The sequence below is a fragment of the Chanodichthys erythropterus genome, chromosome 13 (assembly GCF_024489055.1).
Source record: "Chanodichthys erythropterus isolate Z2021 chromosome 13, ASM2448905v1, whole genome shotgun sequence".
Taxonomy (NCBI): Eukaryota; Metazoa; Chordata; class Actinopteri; order Cypriniformes; family Xenocyprididae; genus Chanodichthys; species Chanodichthys erythropterus.
This window is the reverse complement of record NC_090233.1, coordinates 23,608,831-23,629,343: the sequence shown is the minus strand read 5'-3', so window position 1 is coordinate 23,629,343 and position 20,513 is coordinate 23,608,831. Positions and strand designations below refer to the sequence as shown.

General features: G+C 36.9%; 1 protein-coding gene across 2 annotated transcripts in view; it reads left to right on the top strand.

Moving 5' to 3' along the window:
* The first annotated feature begins 18,096 nt into the window (after positions 1 to 18,096).
* Positions 18,097 to 20,513, top strand: part of kremen1 (kringle containing transmembrane protein 1) — a 76,293-nt gene continuing 73,876 nt past the window's right edge. For both annotated transcript variants that reach the window (XM_067407438.1, XM_067407437.1), the window contains exon 1: positions 18,097 to 18,330. In XM_067407438.1, coding sequence (XP_067263539.1) covers positions 18,255 to 18,330 — 76 coding nt within the window. In that variant the 5' untranslated portion in view covers positions 18,097 to 18,254. The remainder of the gene's footprint in view (positions 18,331 to 20,513) is intronic.

The following is a 20,513-nucleotide window of genomic DNA, read 5'->3' as shown; positions in this document are numbered from 1 at the left end:
TGCAACGAAACTCTTCATATATATATATATATATATATATATATATATATATATATATATATATATATATATTAGGATGTAAAACTAACCAATATATATTTATTTGCATATACTTACAATAATGTTATATGTATAATGTTAAGTGGTCTCTTAATTTTTTCCATAGCTGTATATATATATATATTAGTACAGTACAGTAAACACACATCTCATCCATCTCATCCACAGCATCATATTTCATCTCTTATTTGTATATTGAATATTTTGGCTTATTTTGGATATGCTTCCAGCTTCCAAAAGCATGTTGTAATCTAAGATCAATTTAACACATTTTACAAGTCTGCAGATTCCACCTGGGCATTATAATAAGATCCCATAACAGTTAGGATGCAACAAGCGAGGCTGCTAAGTAGGTTTTTTTGAACAAAGCTCATGTGTGAGTTTGCAGGTCTTTTCTCTAACATCTTTTTTGTTAGTCTACATTTACATTTCAATTCAGTTTGATTTTGAAATAAAGCCCCAAACAGTGTTCATTTGTCTCATTTTACACACAAACCACAAAAAGCGCTGGCGTAAGGGAAGCTGGCTCTAGATCAGTGTACAAGGGCAAACTTCCCCAGAAAACCTATCCATGTTCTAGCCACAAGTGCTTTCACTGGAGTAACTTTTCCTACGGAAAACAAACGTGGGGAAGAGAATGGGAAACAGGAGGTAAGTACGGCCCATGCCCTGATGACTCTGAGCGATAGATGGTCAGCATGTGCGGCCGCTGCTCACCCCAATTAAAATGATCTGGACCACTTGACGAGAAGTGTTTCCACTGTGTATGTGATTTGAACTAGCACTCTTTTCCACTTGCAGATGTTCATTGTGTCTTTTGCCAAACAATCGGTTGCAGACGTTACTTTAATACGATGAAACGCACCACCGTTGTGGAGCTCCACATCATGGTGGTCTTCACAGATAAGGACGGAAGACGTTTAATCATACTTTGTTCTAATTTCAGATCTTTTCATGTGTTAATCTGCCTTGGTAAGGAGATACAGTGGAGCAGTGCTCCAAATGAGATGAATACGTTCTTTTGTGAAAAGTGCTTGTGTTTATTTAGCTTGATTAGTTTAAGTGAAGAGAAATGCAGGTAAATCTCTCTGATTTGTTCTGGCCTGTTTACTTTCAAAGCCCAAATTTCTCATTACATTACCTTTTTATCCTGTTAAACAGTGGGATTTAGCACATCTTACGTTCGTCTGACACTTTTGTGCAGGTGTAAATGTCCATAAAGCTCATGTCAGCTTGTCACTCTTATAATCCATCAGCTTCTCAGCCAGGCACATATCCAGACAAGTCAACTCAGCTGGAAAGTGTAGGATTCCCAGAATCAACTCGGTCAGGAGTCGAGTGATCTGACTGAATACAAATGGGTAAACACACTGAGAATAATTTGATGATTTACTCAGAAAGTGCTTGTAAATTTCAGAAAAAAATGGGTTTTCAAGATAGTGACACTGGTAAACTTTTACTTGAGTTGATACCGAGAAGGCTCTCTGGCCTTTCTATCCAATGCACTTCAGTTTCTATTTAAGAGTGAATATGAGAAGAGCAGCAGGTTTATGAAAGCTTCTAATGAAGTGTTGAGAGAAGCTGTTAAATCTCTTTTCATTGACACTGTTGAAGGCATTGTTCACCCAAAAATGAAAATTCATTTGTCAAATTCAAAAAGACATACTTACACTCATATGTTGTTCCAAAAGTCAGACCCTCAGACTGTAATTTGTTGTTTTTCACAAAGAAAATATATATTTACATTTGTCACTTAGAATATGCTTCTAGAACAACTTAAAAATGAGGAACATCACAAGCAAGAGCCTAAAAATATTTGTATCACGCAAAGACAAGTTTAAAGTGTTTAAAAGCAGAGAAACAGAACAGCATTTGTATGTACTTTTCAAGCTGTGGCGTTAGTAATATATATTTTTTTAAGAAAATAATACTTTTATTCAGCAAGGATGGATTAAATTGATCAAAAGTGACAGCAAAGACATACAGATTTCTATAAACAGATTTATAATTTTACAAAAGATTTCTAGTTTAAAAAAGGCTGTTTTAAAGTTTCTATTCCTCAAATAATCTTGAAAAAAAAAGTTGATCTCAATTTCCACAAAAATATTAAAGTAGCACTTATTACATTTTATGAATTGTATCATTTATGAATATTACCTTTAATAATAAATGTTACTTGAGCACTAAATCACATCAGAATGATTTCTGAAGGATTATTTGACACTGAAAAATCAGCTTTTTCATCACAGAAATATATTACATTTTAAAATATATTAAACAGTCATTTTAAATTGTTACAATATTTCACAATTTTAGTGGTTTTGATCAAATACTGTATATGCAGCCTTGGTGAGGCTACTTTCAAAAACTTGCATATGTTTAGTTCTTGAGAGCAGTTCTTTCACACTTTTTCTCCAACTTTTGCACTTTGAGAAGAGTGTTTTTATTGTTTCTATAGCAAAAACAAACATGAATATGTAGAGTTTGGTGGAAGAGGATTGTAAATAAGCATGAACTTGGTGAATGGGCCATTTTTGAGTGTACTATTCCTTTGATAGTTTTTGCTTGCCTCCTAATAAAGCTGCTACTACTGATAATAGTAGATCATCACTATTGATTAAAATCAATTGTATATAAGGGAACGTTTACACAACAACGATTTACTAAAACCGTAAATGTTTTTCGTGAACAGACGACAATGTTGTCAAAATGATCCCGTTCAAACGGATCCGCGAAAAACGACTGAAAACGCTGTTTTATTCATGAAAGGCCAGTAGTTGCCGATGTCACTTTGTAAAAAAAAAAAACACTATGCACCTATAGACTGAACACTTTTCACAAATTTGTGTTTTTGTAATTTACATGGAGACCATAACAGTATCATTTTCAAAAATGCGCACTTTGAAACCGGTTTTCAAAAATTTGCATTCTCAGGCCCTCAAAACACCACTGTCATGTAAATGAATGGCCAAAGCGTATAAAAAGTTTTCAGTTTTTAATTGAAAATGATGCATAAACTGAACTGGAACAAAAGGCAAGTGGTATTCTTACGCAAGTAAAGTGTATGATCCAAAAACAGACTGTTTTCTTTAGTTTTTATATAAACTAGAAATGATCAGAAATGAGATAAACCATAGACTATTGACCTCAGTCAGACACATTTCATCTCCATCCTCATTAGAACTTTCCAGAACTTCTGGAGTGGGCAGACAGTATGTTTTTCATCATCTCCTGAGTCACTTCTGTTTTTAACGTTCAGCGTCATTCTGCGGAGGCCACAGGAAAGGCCTGTACCTCGCTTTACTACACCACAGAAAGCGGGAACAGAGAAAAAAAACGCACTCACTCCTCCCTTGCAGATGTATTCCCCCTTTCCATTACAACGGAAACCATTAGAGTTCCCATCAATCTGCCACCGTTTTGAGGAAACTCTAAGAATTGGCAGCTGCAGAGACGTGCCAGCTCAACAAACATCTGCTGGTTGGGGAGATATGGAAACTATGGTTTTTGCATTTGCATTGTAAGTATGTCCGCTTAAGGTGTCTTGCATATTCATTTCTTTATTCCCTTGGACATTGTCTCAAAGTTCATATTCCAGTTGTTTGTTTTTTACCCCTCTGTGCTGTTCATCGATTCAGGGAATGCAAATGTTCGCAGATGGGAGTCCGTTTTTACTTCTACCCTTCTCTCCTCATTTCTCTTTGTCAACCAAGCTTGAAGACAACATGTAATCTCTGGTGTCTTAATTCAATTAAGGCCTATCATATTTCTTCCATCCCTCGTATACCACCATGAATATGTAGCTTTGTGACTGCATCCTCCTGCCAAATTAAACAGCGTTGTTTTTTCAAAAAGCTTTTTAGATTGTTCCGTCTGACTTCAGTCCCTACAGGTTGCACTTTAAAACTCAGACATGCTCAGGCAACCAGATGCACAACCTTTCATCTCTCACTTTTACGTGCTTCTCTTCTGATAGTCTCAGTGGATTTATTTTTAAAACATTAAAAATGAACCATATCTTAAAAAAGTCTTAATCAAACCCAGTGAGTCTGGTTAAGATGGGCAGCAACGAACAGACATTTGCACATGAAAGTTGATTTACACGACTGATGTGGCTGGAACCGCTCTCTCTTTAAAGGAGAATCTAAATCCATCCCAGAATCCCCCCAAATCTGGGAGAGCTTTGTCCCTGCCATTACAGATAATGACTTTGACCCAGCATGGATGATTAAGTGTAATGGTCTGGGCTGAATAGGGTTGATCTGCCAAAAGCAAGTTAAAAGAGTGAGAGAGAGAGAACAAAAAAAAGGGTTTCCCCCTTCTCCATCTCAGCTATTAATCAAACACGTCTCATAAAATGAAATATGACTTTCTCTATATTGTAGATGAAAAAAAGATATGATAGTAGTAGAGAATATTACATATTCAACAGATAAGGTAGTTATTTCTCAACTTTAAGTTACGGAGTTGTCCTCTCAGTGTGAGGTGACAAAAACAAAACTGACACACACACACACAGTAGTTTACTGTTGGCTATACTGGGAAATATGCGTAATTAGAAGTTCTAATTGATATGTATAATTAGAAATCAGCTTTATGAATATGGCTGTGTTAGCATATTATTATTATTTGCGATATCTAATATTGACATTTACATTCATAAAGTTGACAAATAATTAATCATAAATAATTATATTATTAAGCAGTGTGTTACAATAGAAGAAAAATAAAATAAATAATAAATAAATAATGTAATTATGTTGCTCTTCCGTCACTGTTGTTGTGTTTCCTCATGCATTGCTATAGTAACAGAATGAGAATGTTCTTAGTGATGTCATGTGAAACAGATACCAAAGTCCGTTTAAGACAAGTCATTTCACTCGGCGGCCATCTTTGAAACGCCTCTCGGGCATCCTGGGCATCATGCAGCTCCTATCTCTTTGAATGGGGAAACATCAGATTCTCCTAAACTGTTCGTCAACCTTACGATTAAATTTGATATTTGAAATCACCAATGAAATCTAACAACAACCGACTCATAAATTTAGTTTCTAAACGCTCGAATCATGACAAAAAAACTTTTTTTTTTTCAGGCTGGATCAAGCTAATGCGCATGCGCAGACCTAAATGCGCGTCTCTTCGGAGGCGCGCGTCTGACTGTTTCTATAGAAACCGGTGATTCTAATGACCGCTGAAGTGACGCGATGACTTTACCAGTCGGCGATTGGATCTTGGCTTTAGAAGGCGGGACTTATTCCGCCATATTGCGCGTTACACTTATTCCCATTCAAAACAATACGAATGACACGTCTTGTGTTATTCTATAGTCTTTGCTACCTACATAGCCTACTGGTCTGTTTTCTCACTCTGTTTTTCTCATCTTCTCTTTATCTTTCTTACTGTTTGGCATGGTAATGGATAGTGATGGGCAGAGCGAGGCTTCGTGAAACACTGAAGCAGTTGAATCAAATGTGCCGTGATGATTCGAGGCTTCGAAACAATCTGACACTTGACTCCACGGTGAACCCTAGTGGTCAAAAGCGTGTAAATGCAACAAAACTCAAACTAAACATGCAGTAAAAACACTTTTTACAAATCTATTGCAAATGTTTTATTGAAAGTAAAATCTATTAAAATGCAATTAACTAATTCTCTAATAAGATTAGGCTACATATAGAGTGACTGTATATCTGTTCTTTTATCAATTTTCAAGGCTTGTTTCTCTGTTCCATGGCTCAAGCTAAACAGGCCAATAAGAGATTAATATACCATTATTCATTTTAATTATTCTAATGTCTAATTAAAACATCTACAAATTTATAAAACTGATCAGAGATCAGGTAAAACCCATAGACACTTGTTCAATGCTTCTCAGTGAATCTGCATGATTCATGGGTAAACTTTATCATCGCCCTCTACCGGTGAACAACTGAAATTTCGAACTGTTTTGAAATGTTTCGAAACAGTGATGACGTAATGAAGCCTCGTTTACTAAAATCACGTGACTTTGGCAGTTTGATACACGCTCCGAATCACTGATTCGAAACAAATGATTCATGAAGCTTCGGAGCTTCATGACGCATGTGTTTCGAAATCGGCCATCACTAGTGGATATGACAACAGGTGCATTTACATGGGGCATTGTAATCGGTTTAAAAGTCCAATCCGAATGAAAATGCTCCATATAAACACCTCAATTGAAATAAAAATGCCCAAACCGAATGAAATTGTAATCGGTTTGAGAGGGGTGGGATAAACCGAACAAAATAAAAATTCTGCCATGTAAACGCGTTAAATCGATTACTTTGCGTCTACGTTATCACGTCAAGAGGTTGGGGGTCGTCAGAATGCAAAATGATGCGAAATGAGTTTTACTCAAAATCAAACTTGAGTAAAACTGAAACAACACATAATACACTGAAGGAACTCAAAGTATCATTACTACGGACCTTCATCCACACGCTTCTGCTTTTCTTCGGAGGGAGGGGTAGTATTGAGATGCTCCTTAGAGATGCACAGCCACCAAAAAGCGCACATAAGAAATAATGGAACTTACGGTGGCCGAGTGTTGTGGAGTTTGCAGCATGTTTGTCTTTTTGTAAGTGTTGTGGAATTTGCAGCGCATGTGATGTCAAACTGATGAAGATGTTTTCTTTATTTGCTGGTGTTTTTTCTATTTGCATGTGTTTTCTTCATTTGCAGCACGTTGAGCTCTCTCGGCCACCGTAGGAACTCCATGTTGACAGGAATAAAAAGCGGCAAACAGGACATAGTCTAATGTGCGCATATCACAAAGTCATTCCAATTGAAAGAAACACTATATCGGATTAGATAATGTTTCATGTAAACAGTCCACCGAATCTTTCAATCAGAATTGAACGGAATGACAAAAAAGTGTACATGTAAACGTGGCTACTGTTGATATGTTTGGTCTTGGCAGAATAGATCTGCTATGCTTGTGCTGAAGCGCAAGTATGGGACTTGCTACTGCCAATACATACACGACACGCTGCAGTGAGCAAGTAAGATATGCTGCTACTGTACAATATAGTGTACATGTATTACCCATAGTGAATCTATACAGGTGGAGCTGGAGAAGCTGGAGGGGTCCTGAAAGTGTGCTGCAAACTGCTATAGCAAATGCTGACCAAGTATTTGAAGGTTGAGTAGCGAGCTCATTGGCCACTGATACAGGAGGATCAGCTGTGCCCTACAGAGAATGATGTGATTGCAAGCAGACTGAGTTAATTAGCCTGTGCCATCTAGAGTTTCATGACAGAACTTCGTATTTCATCTTTGCCATCTCTGCATGTCCCAGTCTGACAGGGGTCTTCCAGGTCAAATGGCTTCTCCTGACTTTGACTGTGCTAATTATTGAGCTTTGGTTTTAAGTTCTTAAGAATAATGGATGATTCACCAGTTGAATGATACACTGTAATCAGAAACCTATCAGTATTTTCTTGGAGTATAGGTAGTTGACAAATTGACTTTTTCAACATCATTTTAGATTAAATTAGATATATTTTATGAGGGGAAAATTTATTTTTTTACATGATGAAAATTTGTCCTTTTTTAGTGTTTTCAGCACGTTTAGTCATCTGATTTCACTAGTTCATTTTAAAGGTTCTGTGGTGTGCCTAATTGTTTTGTGTTGAATGCTTAAAGTATAAATATGTACTGCTCAAAAGTTTGGAAAAATTGAAATATAGTTTGAAATAATTGCTTGAGACTATGACAGTACACCACCCACCCCCTCCACGAGCAGCTCCTGATGACCGCAGTGACCAGTGACCGATGACAGGGACGACCTTGACCTCTGGGTGCTGGATGGCTGGGATTGTTGTGATGGAATTTGGTGAGAAGTAAAGGTTCCAGGATTTCATTTCGAGCAATCCATGATCGTTCCTCTGGACTGTATCCCTCCCAGTCAAGACGGCCGCCCTGTCGCGGGAGTCCAGGATGGTGTTGACTCGATAGATCTGACATTCTTGTGTTGACAGGAGGAGGAGAAGGGACATCATCAGCACCAGAACATGTGAGAGAAGGAGTAAGAAGATTAGTGTAAGGTTTGAGAAGTGACACATGGAAAGATGGTGATATACATTAGTGTTATGGAAGGATTAACCAGTAGGTGACTTCGTTGATCTGCCTCTGGATGGTGAACAGACCGATGTGTCAGGGCAGTCAGAGATGGATGTCCCTGGTGGAGAGCCAGACCATTTGTTCCGGATGGTATTGGGGTGTAGTAGTTCTTCTTGCATCGGCCTGGCTCTTATGTCTCCGCACTGCCGTCTGGAGGTGGCCATGAGTGCCAGACCCTCCCACTTTCCTCAAACCAATGGTTCACAGCTGGAACTAGAAGGCTCATCTGACCAGGGAAACAGGGGCGGTTGGTAACCAAGTATGCCCTGTAATGGTGTGCTTGGAAGAAAGCACGCCATACCCGAGAGATGAATTGGGGCCCTCGATCGAATGGATGTTGGTACATATATTGACCTCCCGGTGTAGCTGGCTAATTGCAAGTGGCTTTGGCTATCTGATCGTCCAAGGACCATTGAATTGTGCTGACAATGATGGCTGGAGGGAGGATGGATTCTGGATGTGCTGGACTGGGTTCAGTGTTGTATATTCTGGATAGAGCATCAGCTTTTTGGTTCTTGCTTCCGGGTCTGTAGGTAGTAGTAAAGTTGAATCGAGTGAAGAAGAGAGCCCAGCGAGCCTGTCAGGAAGATACACCAGGTTACGATGGTCTGTGATGACTTCAAACGTATGTTTAGCTCCCTCCAGCCAATGTCTCCACTCCTCAAGGGCAAGCTTAATAGCCAGCAGTTCTTGGTTGGCGATATCATAATTACGCTCCTTTGGGGACAATTTCTTGGAAAAGAAGGCACATGGATGGAGTCTGGGAGGTTCACCCTGCCGCTGTGAGAGAACAACTCCTACCCATGTGGTGGAAGCATCAACTTCAATGATGAAAGCGAGTTCTGGGTTGGGTTGAGCGAGGGTAGGAGCTGTGCAGAAGGATTTCTTAAGTGTATGGAAGGCTTGGATAGCATCTGGGTTCCAGGACAGAGACTTGGGCCTATTACGGTGGAGTGAGGTGAGTGGAGAGCTGATCTTACTGAAACTGGCAATGAATCTTCTGTAGCAGTTGGTGAAACCAAGGAAACATAGTTCTTTGACAGTGGTGGGTTGTGGCCAGTTCTGAACTGCTTCTACCTTCCCCTGGTCCACCTGGATGCCGTTCTTACTGATGACATAACCGAGGAAGTGGATGGTGTCTTGATGGAATTCACACTTTTCAAGTTTCAAGTAGAGTTCGAACTCACTGAGCTTATGCAGGACCTGCTTCATGTGGTGGCGATGTTCGGCCAGGTTCCGGGAGTATATCAGGATGTCATCAATGTTGACAATGATGAAGCTCCTCGTATGGCCTGATGGTGTTACAAAGGCAGTCTTCCACTCGTCACCCTTGTGTATCCAGACAAAGTTATATGCGCTCTGCAGGTCCAACATCGTGAAGATCTGAGCACCTCATAAATTGTTCCAGGGCTGCTGGGACCAGGATGACATCAGCAGTTGATCTCTCCAGCACCAAGAACGAGATCTTCTGATAAAGGCTTCCTATGCGATTTTCCCAAGATGGTGTTGATATTCAGAGCTTACATGCAAGGCTTTTTCTTGATGCAGAGTTTGCATAGTAGTTTGAGGAAGATCGATGAGGCCTTGTGCCGAATGATAGATGAAAAGTTACAATAACATCAGTTCTGGTTAAAGATGCAATCATGGGTGGTAGCTGAATTGTACTCACTGCTGGGCATTGTGGTCAAACTGGACAGAATGGTAATTAATGTCCTTCATCTCCACAGTACAAACAGAGAGGCTCAGTATTCACTCATTCGCATTCGACAGATGGAAAGTGCTGCCAAGGAATTCATCACAGGTCCACTTCCCAGATCGAATTCGCTCACTGTAAAACCATGCCAGATAACAAAGAGATGATGTACCCTATCTTGGCTTGATACATCTGGTACAACTGTGGTTGCATCTCAAAAAAGAGCGAGCATTGAAGGAGGAACCCGTTGCACTCATCCGCCTCACCAGAGTAGGTCGCTGGTCAGGCCATGGGACTGGCAGAGGCAGATAAATAAAAAAGTGGTGACTGGTGGTCAGAGTGATTGTCTGACCACTTGTACCAGATCAGTAAATGGATCGGGAAATGGATTCCGGGCATAGCTAGCTTCTGTTCCTCGTTGCATTTTTTAGTCTGGTCATCTGTCACAATAACAGGAGAAGACTAAGAGGTAACATAAACAACAATGTCTTTATTCACAGGTAGTTCAGAGAGGCAGCGCTGTAAACAGGTGAGTATTGATTTCAATGTAGACGGATTGCACTAAGATTGAGCATAAACAGTTTTGTGTTTGTTGCAGGTGCTGACTGGCATGCGGTGCAGACAAGGAGATGACTGAAAGTGAAGACGGGCTGAAGACAGGTAAGTATCCAAGGTTAGTAGTCTGGTAAGTCCTCCCATTGGGATTGACGAGACCAGACAAAGGTGCTGTGTAAAGTGGCTGTATAAATATGAGTACTAATGAGCTGGTGCAGGTGCAGGTGCAGGTGATTAGAATTTGGGTGACTGTGATCTAGTGGGCGGAGCTGTGGATGGGACTGAGACTGTGACAGTAATATTGTGAAACATGAATACATTTATATACATAATATATTATTATTATTATTATAATTATTATACATTTTAAAATGTAAGTGATCCCTGTGATTGCAAAGCTAAATTTTCAGTAGGTTTTACTCCAGACTTCAGTATCACAAGATCAGAAATCATTCTAATATGCTGATTTGGTGCTAATTAACAATTAGTATTGGTGCTCACTACACTGCTCAGTTATTAATGATGGTTCTTTTTATTATCAATGTTTGAATAAACACTGAACTGATCACAAGTATCACCCATTGTTACCTCCTCTTTCAGGTAACAATGAATTAACTGAATTAACAGTTGCCCTAAAGCAGTGGTTCTTCACTTCTCACTTTACATCAACTGTAAACAGAGAAACACACAATCTAGCATTGTTTTGAGTTCTTACTTCCCCCTCAAGCACTGCAATGATACATCCCTGCGCCATAAGGATATTCTTTAGAGAATGTTTTCCCTATTTAAAGGGATGGTTCACTCAAAAATTTTAATTTTGCCATTTGCTCACTCTCATTTTTTTCAGTATCTGCATTAATTTTTCTTCCATGCACAAAAGGAATTGTTTTCATATAATAAAAAGTGAATCATTACCAACGACCAAAATATTTATGAATTACAACCTAAATTTCAGTCTGTTTCTTCTGTCAAGATGTTGTATGACTTTAGAAGATGTTCATTATTGTGCAGTAGCCAGATAAAGTTAAACTAATTTTATGATGTTTAATGGTGATTTATTTATTTATTTATTTGTCCTTTTGGTGCTTGACAATTCTTATCTTCCTTCACCTTCAAAACTTTTTCTTTTGTGTTCCACAAAAGAACATAAATCATACAAGTTTGGTACGAAATGAGGGTGTGTAAACGATGGCTGAATTTTCTTTCTTTCTTTTTTTTTTGCGAACTATTCCAAGTAAACAAAAGAAAGTGAAATTGACTGTCCTTATGCCACCTCACAGTTGAAAACATCCCAACAGTGACAGTTCCAGATATACACCAGATTGCTTATTTCTGTCATTTATTAGGGATGCTAGTGGATCTAAAGTTGATATGAAATTTCCCAGGAACCAAAACGCACCTGCTACAAGTGTCTGTATCAGAAAAGGTATGTTGTTAAAATGCAATATGTTTGAAATACAGTACAAATGCTGCTATCACCATCAGCACCTGGTGTTCACACTGGAACACATACAGGTATCAGCTCTATGTCTTTAATTATGACTTTTATGCACACTAACATTCAAAAGATGGAAGTTTTTTAATGTTTTTGAAAGTAGTCTCTTATGCTTACCAAGGCTACATTTATTTGGTCAAAAAAACTGTAAAAACTGTAATTTAAAATGTTTTCTATGTTAAATGGGCTATATGAATACATTTTCATGTATTAATTGCATTTTTATTGCCAATGTGTGAACAGCTTGTATTGAAACTTAAAAAAAAAATGAGACCTTCCCTGATTTCGTCTACGAAAACCTAAAGATAATTTTTTATGTGAAGGACTCTGGACTTTTTTGTTGGATGTGATGTTTATGCGTGCTCCCTATAGGCTCTTTTCTGTTCTATGACACATGAAACGAATGCTTATACAATGTTCGGGATAATGCCGAAAGAGCTATTCTGTACTGTAATGTCAATATGTCATACAAATAAAAGGTCTCACATACCAGAACTATATAACTCAAAAATACTTTATAATCAAACTATCATAAGTGTAATTTTAATGACCTCATCTGGTGACATGATGCGGTGAATTGCAGAGCTTGTGCAAACATCCACATTGCTATTTCTTAACTGCTGTTTTCTCGTTTTTGTTGTGTGTTTACTTTGTTACACATTGTTTTGAGAAACGTCACTCTTAGCAGCGTGGATGGCGTTGGATTGTTTCATTAATAGTATATTGCTGCAAAGGTATTGTCAACTTTAAAAAATTAAAGTTGATTTTAGTATATAGGGGTGTAGTGACAAATTGGGTCCCCCCGAAAACAGGTCTCCTTTAGGACCCCATTCGATTCTACTGGTTTAAATTGCTTTTAAAAGGTACTCTCTTTAGTGCCTGATTACAATTCCTACAGAATAATGTTATGATAAATACTGTTTCAACTATGTTATAATGACCATTTCTGTATAGATAGCTTATACACTAGCATAGCATAAAGATAAGCGATTAGCCTGATATCCTACATATATTCTAAATCATATTTAATGTAATTATGTTAAATTAAGTGTTAAACGTCCAAATATTTAAGTTATAAAAAAAACAAAACAAAGTAATGATGTTCAGTTATTCACATAATAGGCTATTATTATTATTATTATTATTAGGTTATTTATTAATTAAAAGTTAATGAAGTTTAAGAAAATGCGTTCAATTGTGTTTTCGTAGGCATTATAAGCTATGCATATTTTAAATTAATATCATTTGTATATACTTAGGATAATCATTAACGGACAGTTTGGGGGGGACCTGATTTGTCATGAATCGCATTGAATCACTTACAGTCTCCTGTATGTGAAAGCACAAGGAGTAAATTGTATGCAGTTCCCTTAACGGGCACCGGTGTCGCTAATAACAAGGGTTTCTCAATTCTATTTAAAGCCCCTTTAATATATTTTTAAATATTACTGACCTCAAACTTCTGTTTTTTTCCTCTTACTCTTTCCTCATATAGAGGTCATTGTTGCTTTGTTTTAAATGTAATTAGTCCAAAGCAAGAGATTGTTCCACCAACAAGCCTCTGAGGTTTCTCAGTCATACCAATACTGTTAGAGTAACAATCACCCTGTAATTAGGCTCAACACACAAAACTGGCAAAGTCTAGTACAGTTTTTGTACTCTGTCGGAGTTGTGGCCTATAAGAAATGGGCCCTGGCAAACTACAGCTCAGACTTTCATGTATAACTTCAGTTTATTAACTGAAGCTCATGCTTGAGTTAATTACTTTACATGACTGACACAAGCAGCAAAACACTGCAGCCAGCTGGAATCTCATCACAGAAATCGACAAGCTGCTGTTTCAGCAAGACTTCAGATTGGACCAAGACTGACTGAAGGTTTTCATATCTGTGCCGCAGGTGAATAGGTGTTCTTCCTCTTCCAGGTTTTTAAAACGAGGAGGAGGAGGATCAGAGGGTGCGATGAAGAACATCCCAAGCAGGTGTGAATAGTTTCTGTGGGTGTTCTGTTCAGCTCAGAGGTCTTAAAGATGAGAGGTAGTAAAAACACAAACCGTTCCTCTGGGTGACATTGTGCTTTAATTAAAGAGCTCAAAGCAGCACAGGGAGATGGATGAGTGTGTGAGCTGTTCTTTCCAGGTTCAATGGTTAAGAACACCACTTTCATCTTTCCTTTGAGAATGCAAAGACTTTAAAACCCCAAAGGGAAAGAATACATACCTATGTATATATTTGTTGCTGGAGGGAGAAGACACAACTTCAAATAAACTAAGAGAGAGATAGAATGTCTATATGAGTAAGTGATCATCTGTCAAGCTATTAAACATGTTTTCCCCCAATTCTCATTACAAAAAGAAATCATTATTATCATGTTAATGCTTGAAAAAATATATATTATTTAAATTATTTATACATCATGGTAGTATTTCTTTTCCTGAATTTGAATGTGATCTATCTATCTATCTATCTATCTATCTATCTATCTATCTATCTATCTATCTATCTATCTATCTATCTATCTATCTATCTATCTATCTATCGTTCTATCGTTCTATCTATCGTTCTATCTATCGTTCTATCTATCATTCTATCGTTCTATCATTCTAATTGTTGTTCTATCTGTCTTTCCATCCATCCATCATCCATCCATCTTCTATCGTTCTATCTATCATTCTATTTGTCGTTCTATCTATCATTCGATCCACCTTTCTATCCATCTATCATTTTATCTGTCTTTCTGTCCATCCATCCATCCATCTGTCTGTCTTTTATCCATCTATCATTCTATCTGTTGTTCTGTCTTTCTGTCCATCTATCTATCCATCTATCATTTGATCATATTTCTATCATGTATCGTTTTATCAGTCTTTCTGTCTATCCATCCATCCTTCCATCCATCCATCTTTCTATCATCTATCGTTTGTCTTTCTGTCTTTCTACCCATCCATCCATCCATGCATTTTTTATCCATCTATCATTCTATCTATCTTTCTATCTATCAGTCTATCATTTTATCTATCTTTCTGTCGTTCTGTCTTTCTATCATTCTAGATGTCTATCATTCTCTATCTATCTATCTATCTATCTATTGTTCTATTTGTCCTTCTATCATTTGATCCATCTATCGTTTTATCTGTCTTTCTGTCCATCCATCTGTCTTTTATCCATCTATCATTCTATCTGTCGTTCTGTCTTTCTGTCCATCTTTCTATCCATCTATCATTCGATCTATCTTTCTATCTATCGTTTTATCTGTCTTTCTGTCTATCTATCCATCCATCCATCCATCCATCCATTCGTCCGTCTTTTATCCATCTATTATTCTATCTGCCTTTCTATCTATCCATCTATCATTTTATCTATCTTTCTGTCGTTGTGTCTTTCTATCATTCTATCTATTGTTATATCTGTCTTTCCATCTATCGTTATATCCATCTATCTATTCTGTCTGTCTTTTTATCCGTCTTTCTGTTTTCAATCATTCTATGTCACTTTGTCTGTCTTTGTATCAATCTACTGTTCTATCCGTCTTTCTATCATCTATCGTTCTATCCATCTATCTTTCTATTATTGTAGCTGTCTATTTATCATTCTATCATTCTATCTTTTCTATATTTCTATCTGTCGTTCTGTCTGTCTTTCTGTCATTCTATCTGTTTTTCTATCGTTGTGTCTGTCATTCTGTCTGTCTTTCTATCCGTCTTTCTATCCATCCATCTATCGTTCTAATCAGCAGAGGCTCACAGAAACAGGAGCAAACATGATGGTTGCGTATGCATGTTTGCTTAATAAATCAAATTAAAACAGGCAGAGTGAGGTGAGAATAACTGCACTGACAGTGATAAAAAGATTAGATGTGAAATCAAGGAAAGACACAGCCTTGCGGAAGATACCTTGGCTCCGTTCCTCGGATTCAATATCCACCTTAACACGCTGAGGCCTTCAAATCTGTATAGATCTTGGGAGATGTGTAAACCATACAAGCTCTAAAGAAGCAAGTATAATGATATAAGCCTGGACTTTCCAGTGAACCCAGAACCTGCTTTTAACATGCTCTAACAAGTCAGAAAGAGTGCATTAGCTACTTAAATCTCAGGCCTTTTGTTGTTGCCAATTAAGATATAAAGCATGTCAAATATTATACCTTAAGATTATTTGACCCTTCTAAATGTTCAATATTAATAACAAGGCAAAATTTATCATGTTTATGTTTAGTAAATTAACTGCAAACCCTTGAAGTTACATGAAAATAAATTAAATAATACATCAATTCTGCCATTTTTCCAAAGCTTTTGTGAATGACTGCAATGTATATTATCAGCTTTTTTGACAATGGAAAAAAATGAGATCATGTAGGTCTACTGTTATAGGGACAGGGAGTGAGTCCGTTCTCTCTTAAATGCATATAATTATTATACACTTACGAACATCAGACAAAGGCTGAAGACACTGACACATCTAACAACCCGGAATACACCTGAGTAACTTGTTTGGACTCGACCATCTAATTCTGATGTAGTCACATGCTCTTTTATGTGTGTGTTGACTAGGTTGATGTAATGGTCCTAATAGTAAGTAATTGCTGGTACAGGAGACAAATCTAATTATGTCGGTTTGGTGTTTTTTGGGTTTTGGGGTTTTGTAAGTTTACTGGATCAAGCCTTACATATCATCTGAAGACAAATTAAGGCATCTCCAAGCCAGCTCTGTATTACAGTGTGCCGAGCATCCTGCTGATGATTCACTCCGTTATGGTCACTTTCATACCCAACCGAATCATTTCAAACCTTAAAAAAGGCAGCAGGCAGCGAGTGTATTTTTACCGAGCCGTTTGGGGTTTTGGGTGAGTTCGTTTTAATTTCAGCGGTGGATGAAGTCACATAGGAAACGTGTTATGGCTGCTGTCCCCTTCATGCTCTGCACTGGAGACTGAGGTAATGGATCCTCCATTCATGTGTTCTCCCACTAGAGAGAGACATTCTGCACAACTGATGCTGCTAGTTTTATTGACTGGAATGTATGACATTGAAATGAGGCTTATGTTCCAGTGAGCAGTGTCATTATTTACCACAGAAGGCTGACAGGCTTTAAAGTTAAAGTTATTCCTCCCGTTTATATAAACATAAGAGAATGCAAATATTAACTCAACATTGTTAAAAAGCTAACTTGTGAACCAAATGATAGCATACAAAAGCCTATTTAATTTCTTAGTCGCATATTTTTTCATTTATTAATTACATTTTTAAAACAGCCTACTGTAGTCTTTCAAATTAACTTCTTAATATGTAACTGACCTACAATGAAAATACAAATTATTCTGTGGACGGAGAAGGGGAATTCTGATAATATCATTCCAAACCTGTGTGATCTTCAGTCTTCTGTGGAATTCAATAGAATTTTGAATATTATTTCATAATACTGTTTTATTATTATTATTATTATTATTATTATTATAATGAGCCGGCATTCTGACATAGAACCCGGAAGCGCTGCACTGTGTTTACATCGTCAACAACATAAGAGACTGACAGGAAAGAGAAGAAATTGTTGAATAAAATCGTTATTTTTGTTTTGTTTTTGCGCACAAAAAAAGTATTCTTGTCGCTTCATAACATTAAGGTTGATCCACTGGAGTCGCATGGGCTATTTTAACGATGTCTTTACTACATTTCTGGACCTTGGAATTTGTTATGAAGTTGCTGTGTATAGGGAGATGAGAAAGCTCTCGGATTTTATAAAATATATCTTAATTTTTGTTCTGAAGATGGACGAAGATCTTACGGGTTTTTTGAACGACATGAGAGTGAGAATTGTCATTTTTCGGTGAACTGTTAATTTCAACATTTACTACGCTTCAAAAATCAAAAGTTGTATCGACCTATCTGTCTGTATAATGAGAATGTCATATATTGGAAACAACACCGGTTTAAAAGTCTTCAGGGATTATTTTCTTAACTCTCTGTGACCGTCTCGCTCACAGCTATTGGATTTCTAGCCATCCCACAGCGCGCAACAGGTATATGCCCCCATGCATGGGGCAGGTTGAATCTATTGCCCCGATTTCCTGTCACATGATTTGAAATAGGATCCCTACTTTTTCTGCTATCTGTCTTGTGTGTGTGTGTCTGGGGGCAGCGCTGATCTGCCTAGAAGTTGAGACGCTCTTAACGCGGACGCGCAGCGAGATTTCATGACATTCAACTGCTCACTGCATCAGCTCCACTGACCTGACTGGACCCAAAACACTTCACCTGCGAGAAGAGAGGAAGAGAAGGTGTTCAGATCTCTTATAGCATACTACAGAAGAGCGATGGATTCGTGGAGAATCGCAGCTTTGCTCCTTGCTGTCTGCCTCAACGCGTCAACTTCAGACCAGTTCGATACGGGTTAGTCCTCAACTCTTATGACTTGTAACTTTGTGCATTCTGGTGGTTGTAAGTCTTTTATGAGATGTTTCTTACAGTCGTGCACTGCGTTGAGCCCGCATTGTCCCGACTCCAGTCTCGAGATGAGCATCGGCGTGCAGCGCGTTCTGTCACTTTTCTTGCCTCGTCTTGCCTCTGCTTCAGCTGTATGAATCACACTATCCATTCAGCAGTAAATAATTACAAAAACCTTATTTGATCGCGCAGACTAAGCTTCGCTGTTTTGCATTTGATGATTCTTCAATTAGAGACACTTTTGACACTTTTTAAGTCTTGAAAAAGGTCTTTAAAGTTTTTAAACTGCTTCATTTATGTTTGTTCAAGTTATTGCATAACTTGGTATAAAGAACCATCAAGTGGATTTTTGTATAGTGTGATGGACAGATGGTGAGAGTAGTTAATATTGTGTGCAAAGGTAATGTGATTTAATTACTTTTTTTAATTTTGAAAATATATTGCATATATATATATATATATATATATATATATATATATATATATATATATATATATATAATTTTTTTTAAAAAAAGTATATATATATATATATATATATATATATATATATATATATATATATTATAATTTTTTGGAAAAAGATATTTTGTGCATCTGTGGATGAAGTCATAAAATATTAAAATAAAATATGATATATGATATAATATATATATATATATATATATATATATATATATATATATATATATATATATTTTTTTTTTTTTTTTTTTTTAACATATTTCATATCTTTTAAAAATATTTTTCATTGTTACATTTTAACACTTTTTTTAATAATTCTTTAGGCTATAAATAGAGAAAGCGTACCTTTCAACACTAAAAAGATGATGTATATGATATGATTTTTTTTTCTTTACAATCATTTTAGTGGATACAAGAGCTCCCCAAATTTAAGAATCACAATATGCCACATGGATATTTCACACTTTGCTATGTTTGCACACTTTAATGTGTTTTTCAGGACAGATATGAAATCCTTTTTTACCATGGTAACCATAGTACCATAGTTTCCACCACAATACCAGTTTTAACAGTGACTTTTTTTTTTTACTGCAAAATCCTAATATTGGATCGCATTCAAAGAGAGTAAGAAGCTTTTAATACATTATGTGATGACAGAATGGTGACTGATTACCACAAGTTACCACAGTTTTACTTCACTAACAATAGCCACAGTAACTATGGCATTTTAGCGGAAGCTATTGTTATCATTGTAAATATCTGTAAAGGATTTGTTTGTGTCATCATTGTCTAATTAAATTGCTCTTGGGATTAAAAAAACCCTCCTAAACTACTCTTATTTACAGATGTACTTCTCTGCCATTGATGTTCAATACTTGGGTGCCTTTTAGTTTTTCTCTCAAACAACTGAATCTACTTGTTATTTATGAGCAGCTCATGTTCTTTTCATATGATATATAGTAGTTGAAAGCTCAACAACAGATTATTTTCATTTATAAACCACAAAACAATAAAATTTTATGTCCCATAATTCAAGTATACCTTTTCCAGAAGTGAACTTGAGACATTTAATTGTATCATAAATCCATCTTCAGCATTAGACAACTATCATGAAGCACAATGGATTGCATAGTCTCTACGCAAAATCCAAAAGAAATGTTCATTCATAAATGTTTAGCAATGAACACATAAAGCATGCTTCTCGCACGCCAGATAAACAGCATTCTTTCCTAGAATGAGTTTAATAAAAATCAGATATAGAATTGAATTATTAGGTGTCATTATCAAACAGGTTATTATTTGAAACAGTCACTTACTTCTTTGTTATAAAGTTGACTGCCAAGTTAATTGACTGCTAGCTAACTTGTTGTGTTACCGAACCCAAGGTTCATCCAACTTTTTCTCCAAAAACTGAAATAGAAGAAAAGAATTACAAAAATGAACTTGAAGATTGATATGAATGTAGTAGCATAGATCAAACATAGTTTAAAAACATTTTGTTTATCTAGATTTCAGTAGTTAAAATTGCTTCTAATTGAAGAATCAATGAATCTGACTTCATTGAAATGCACACGCCGCTTGCATTGATTATAATGGAGTGCTCTAGGTTGTCACATCGCTTCGCTACCAGCATAAGCTGTAATTTGTGTTGTGTTTCAAGTCTC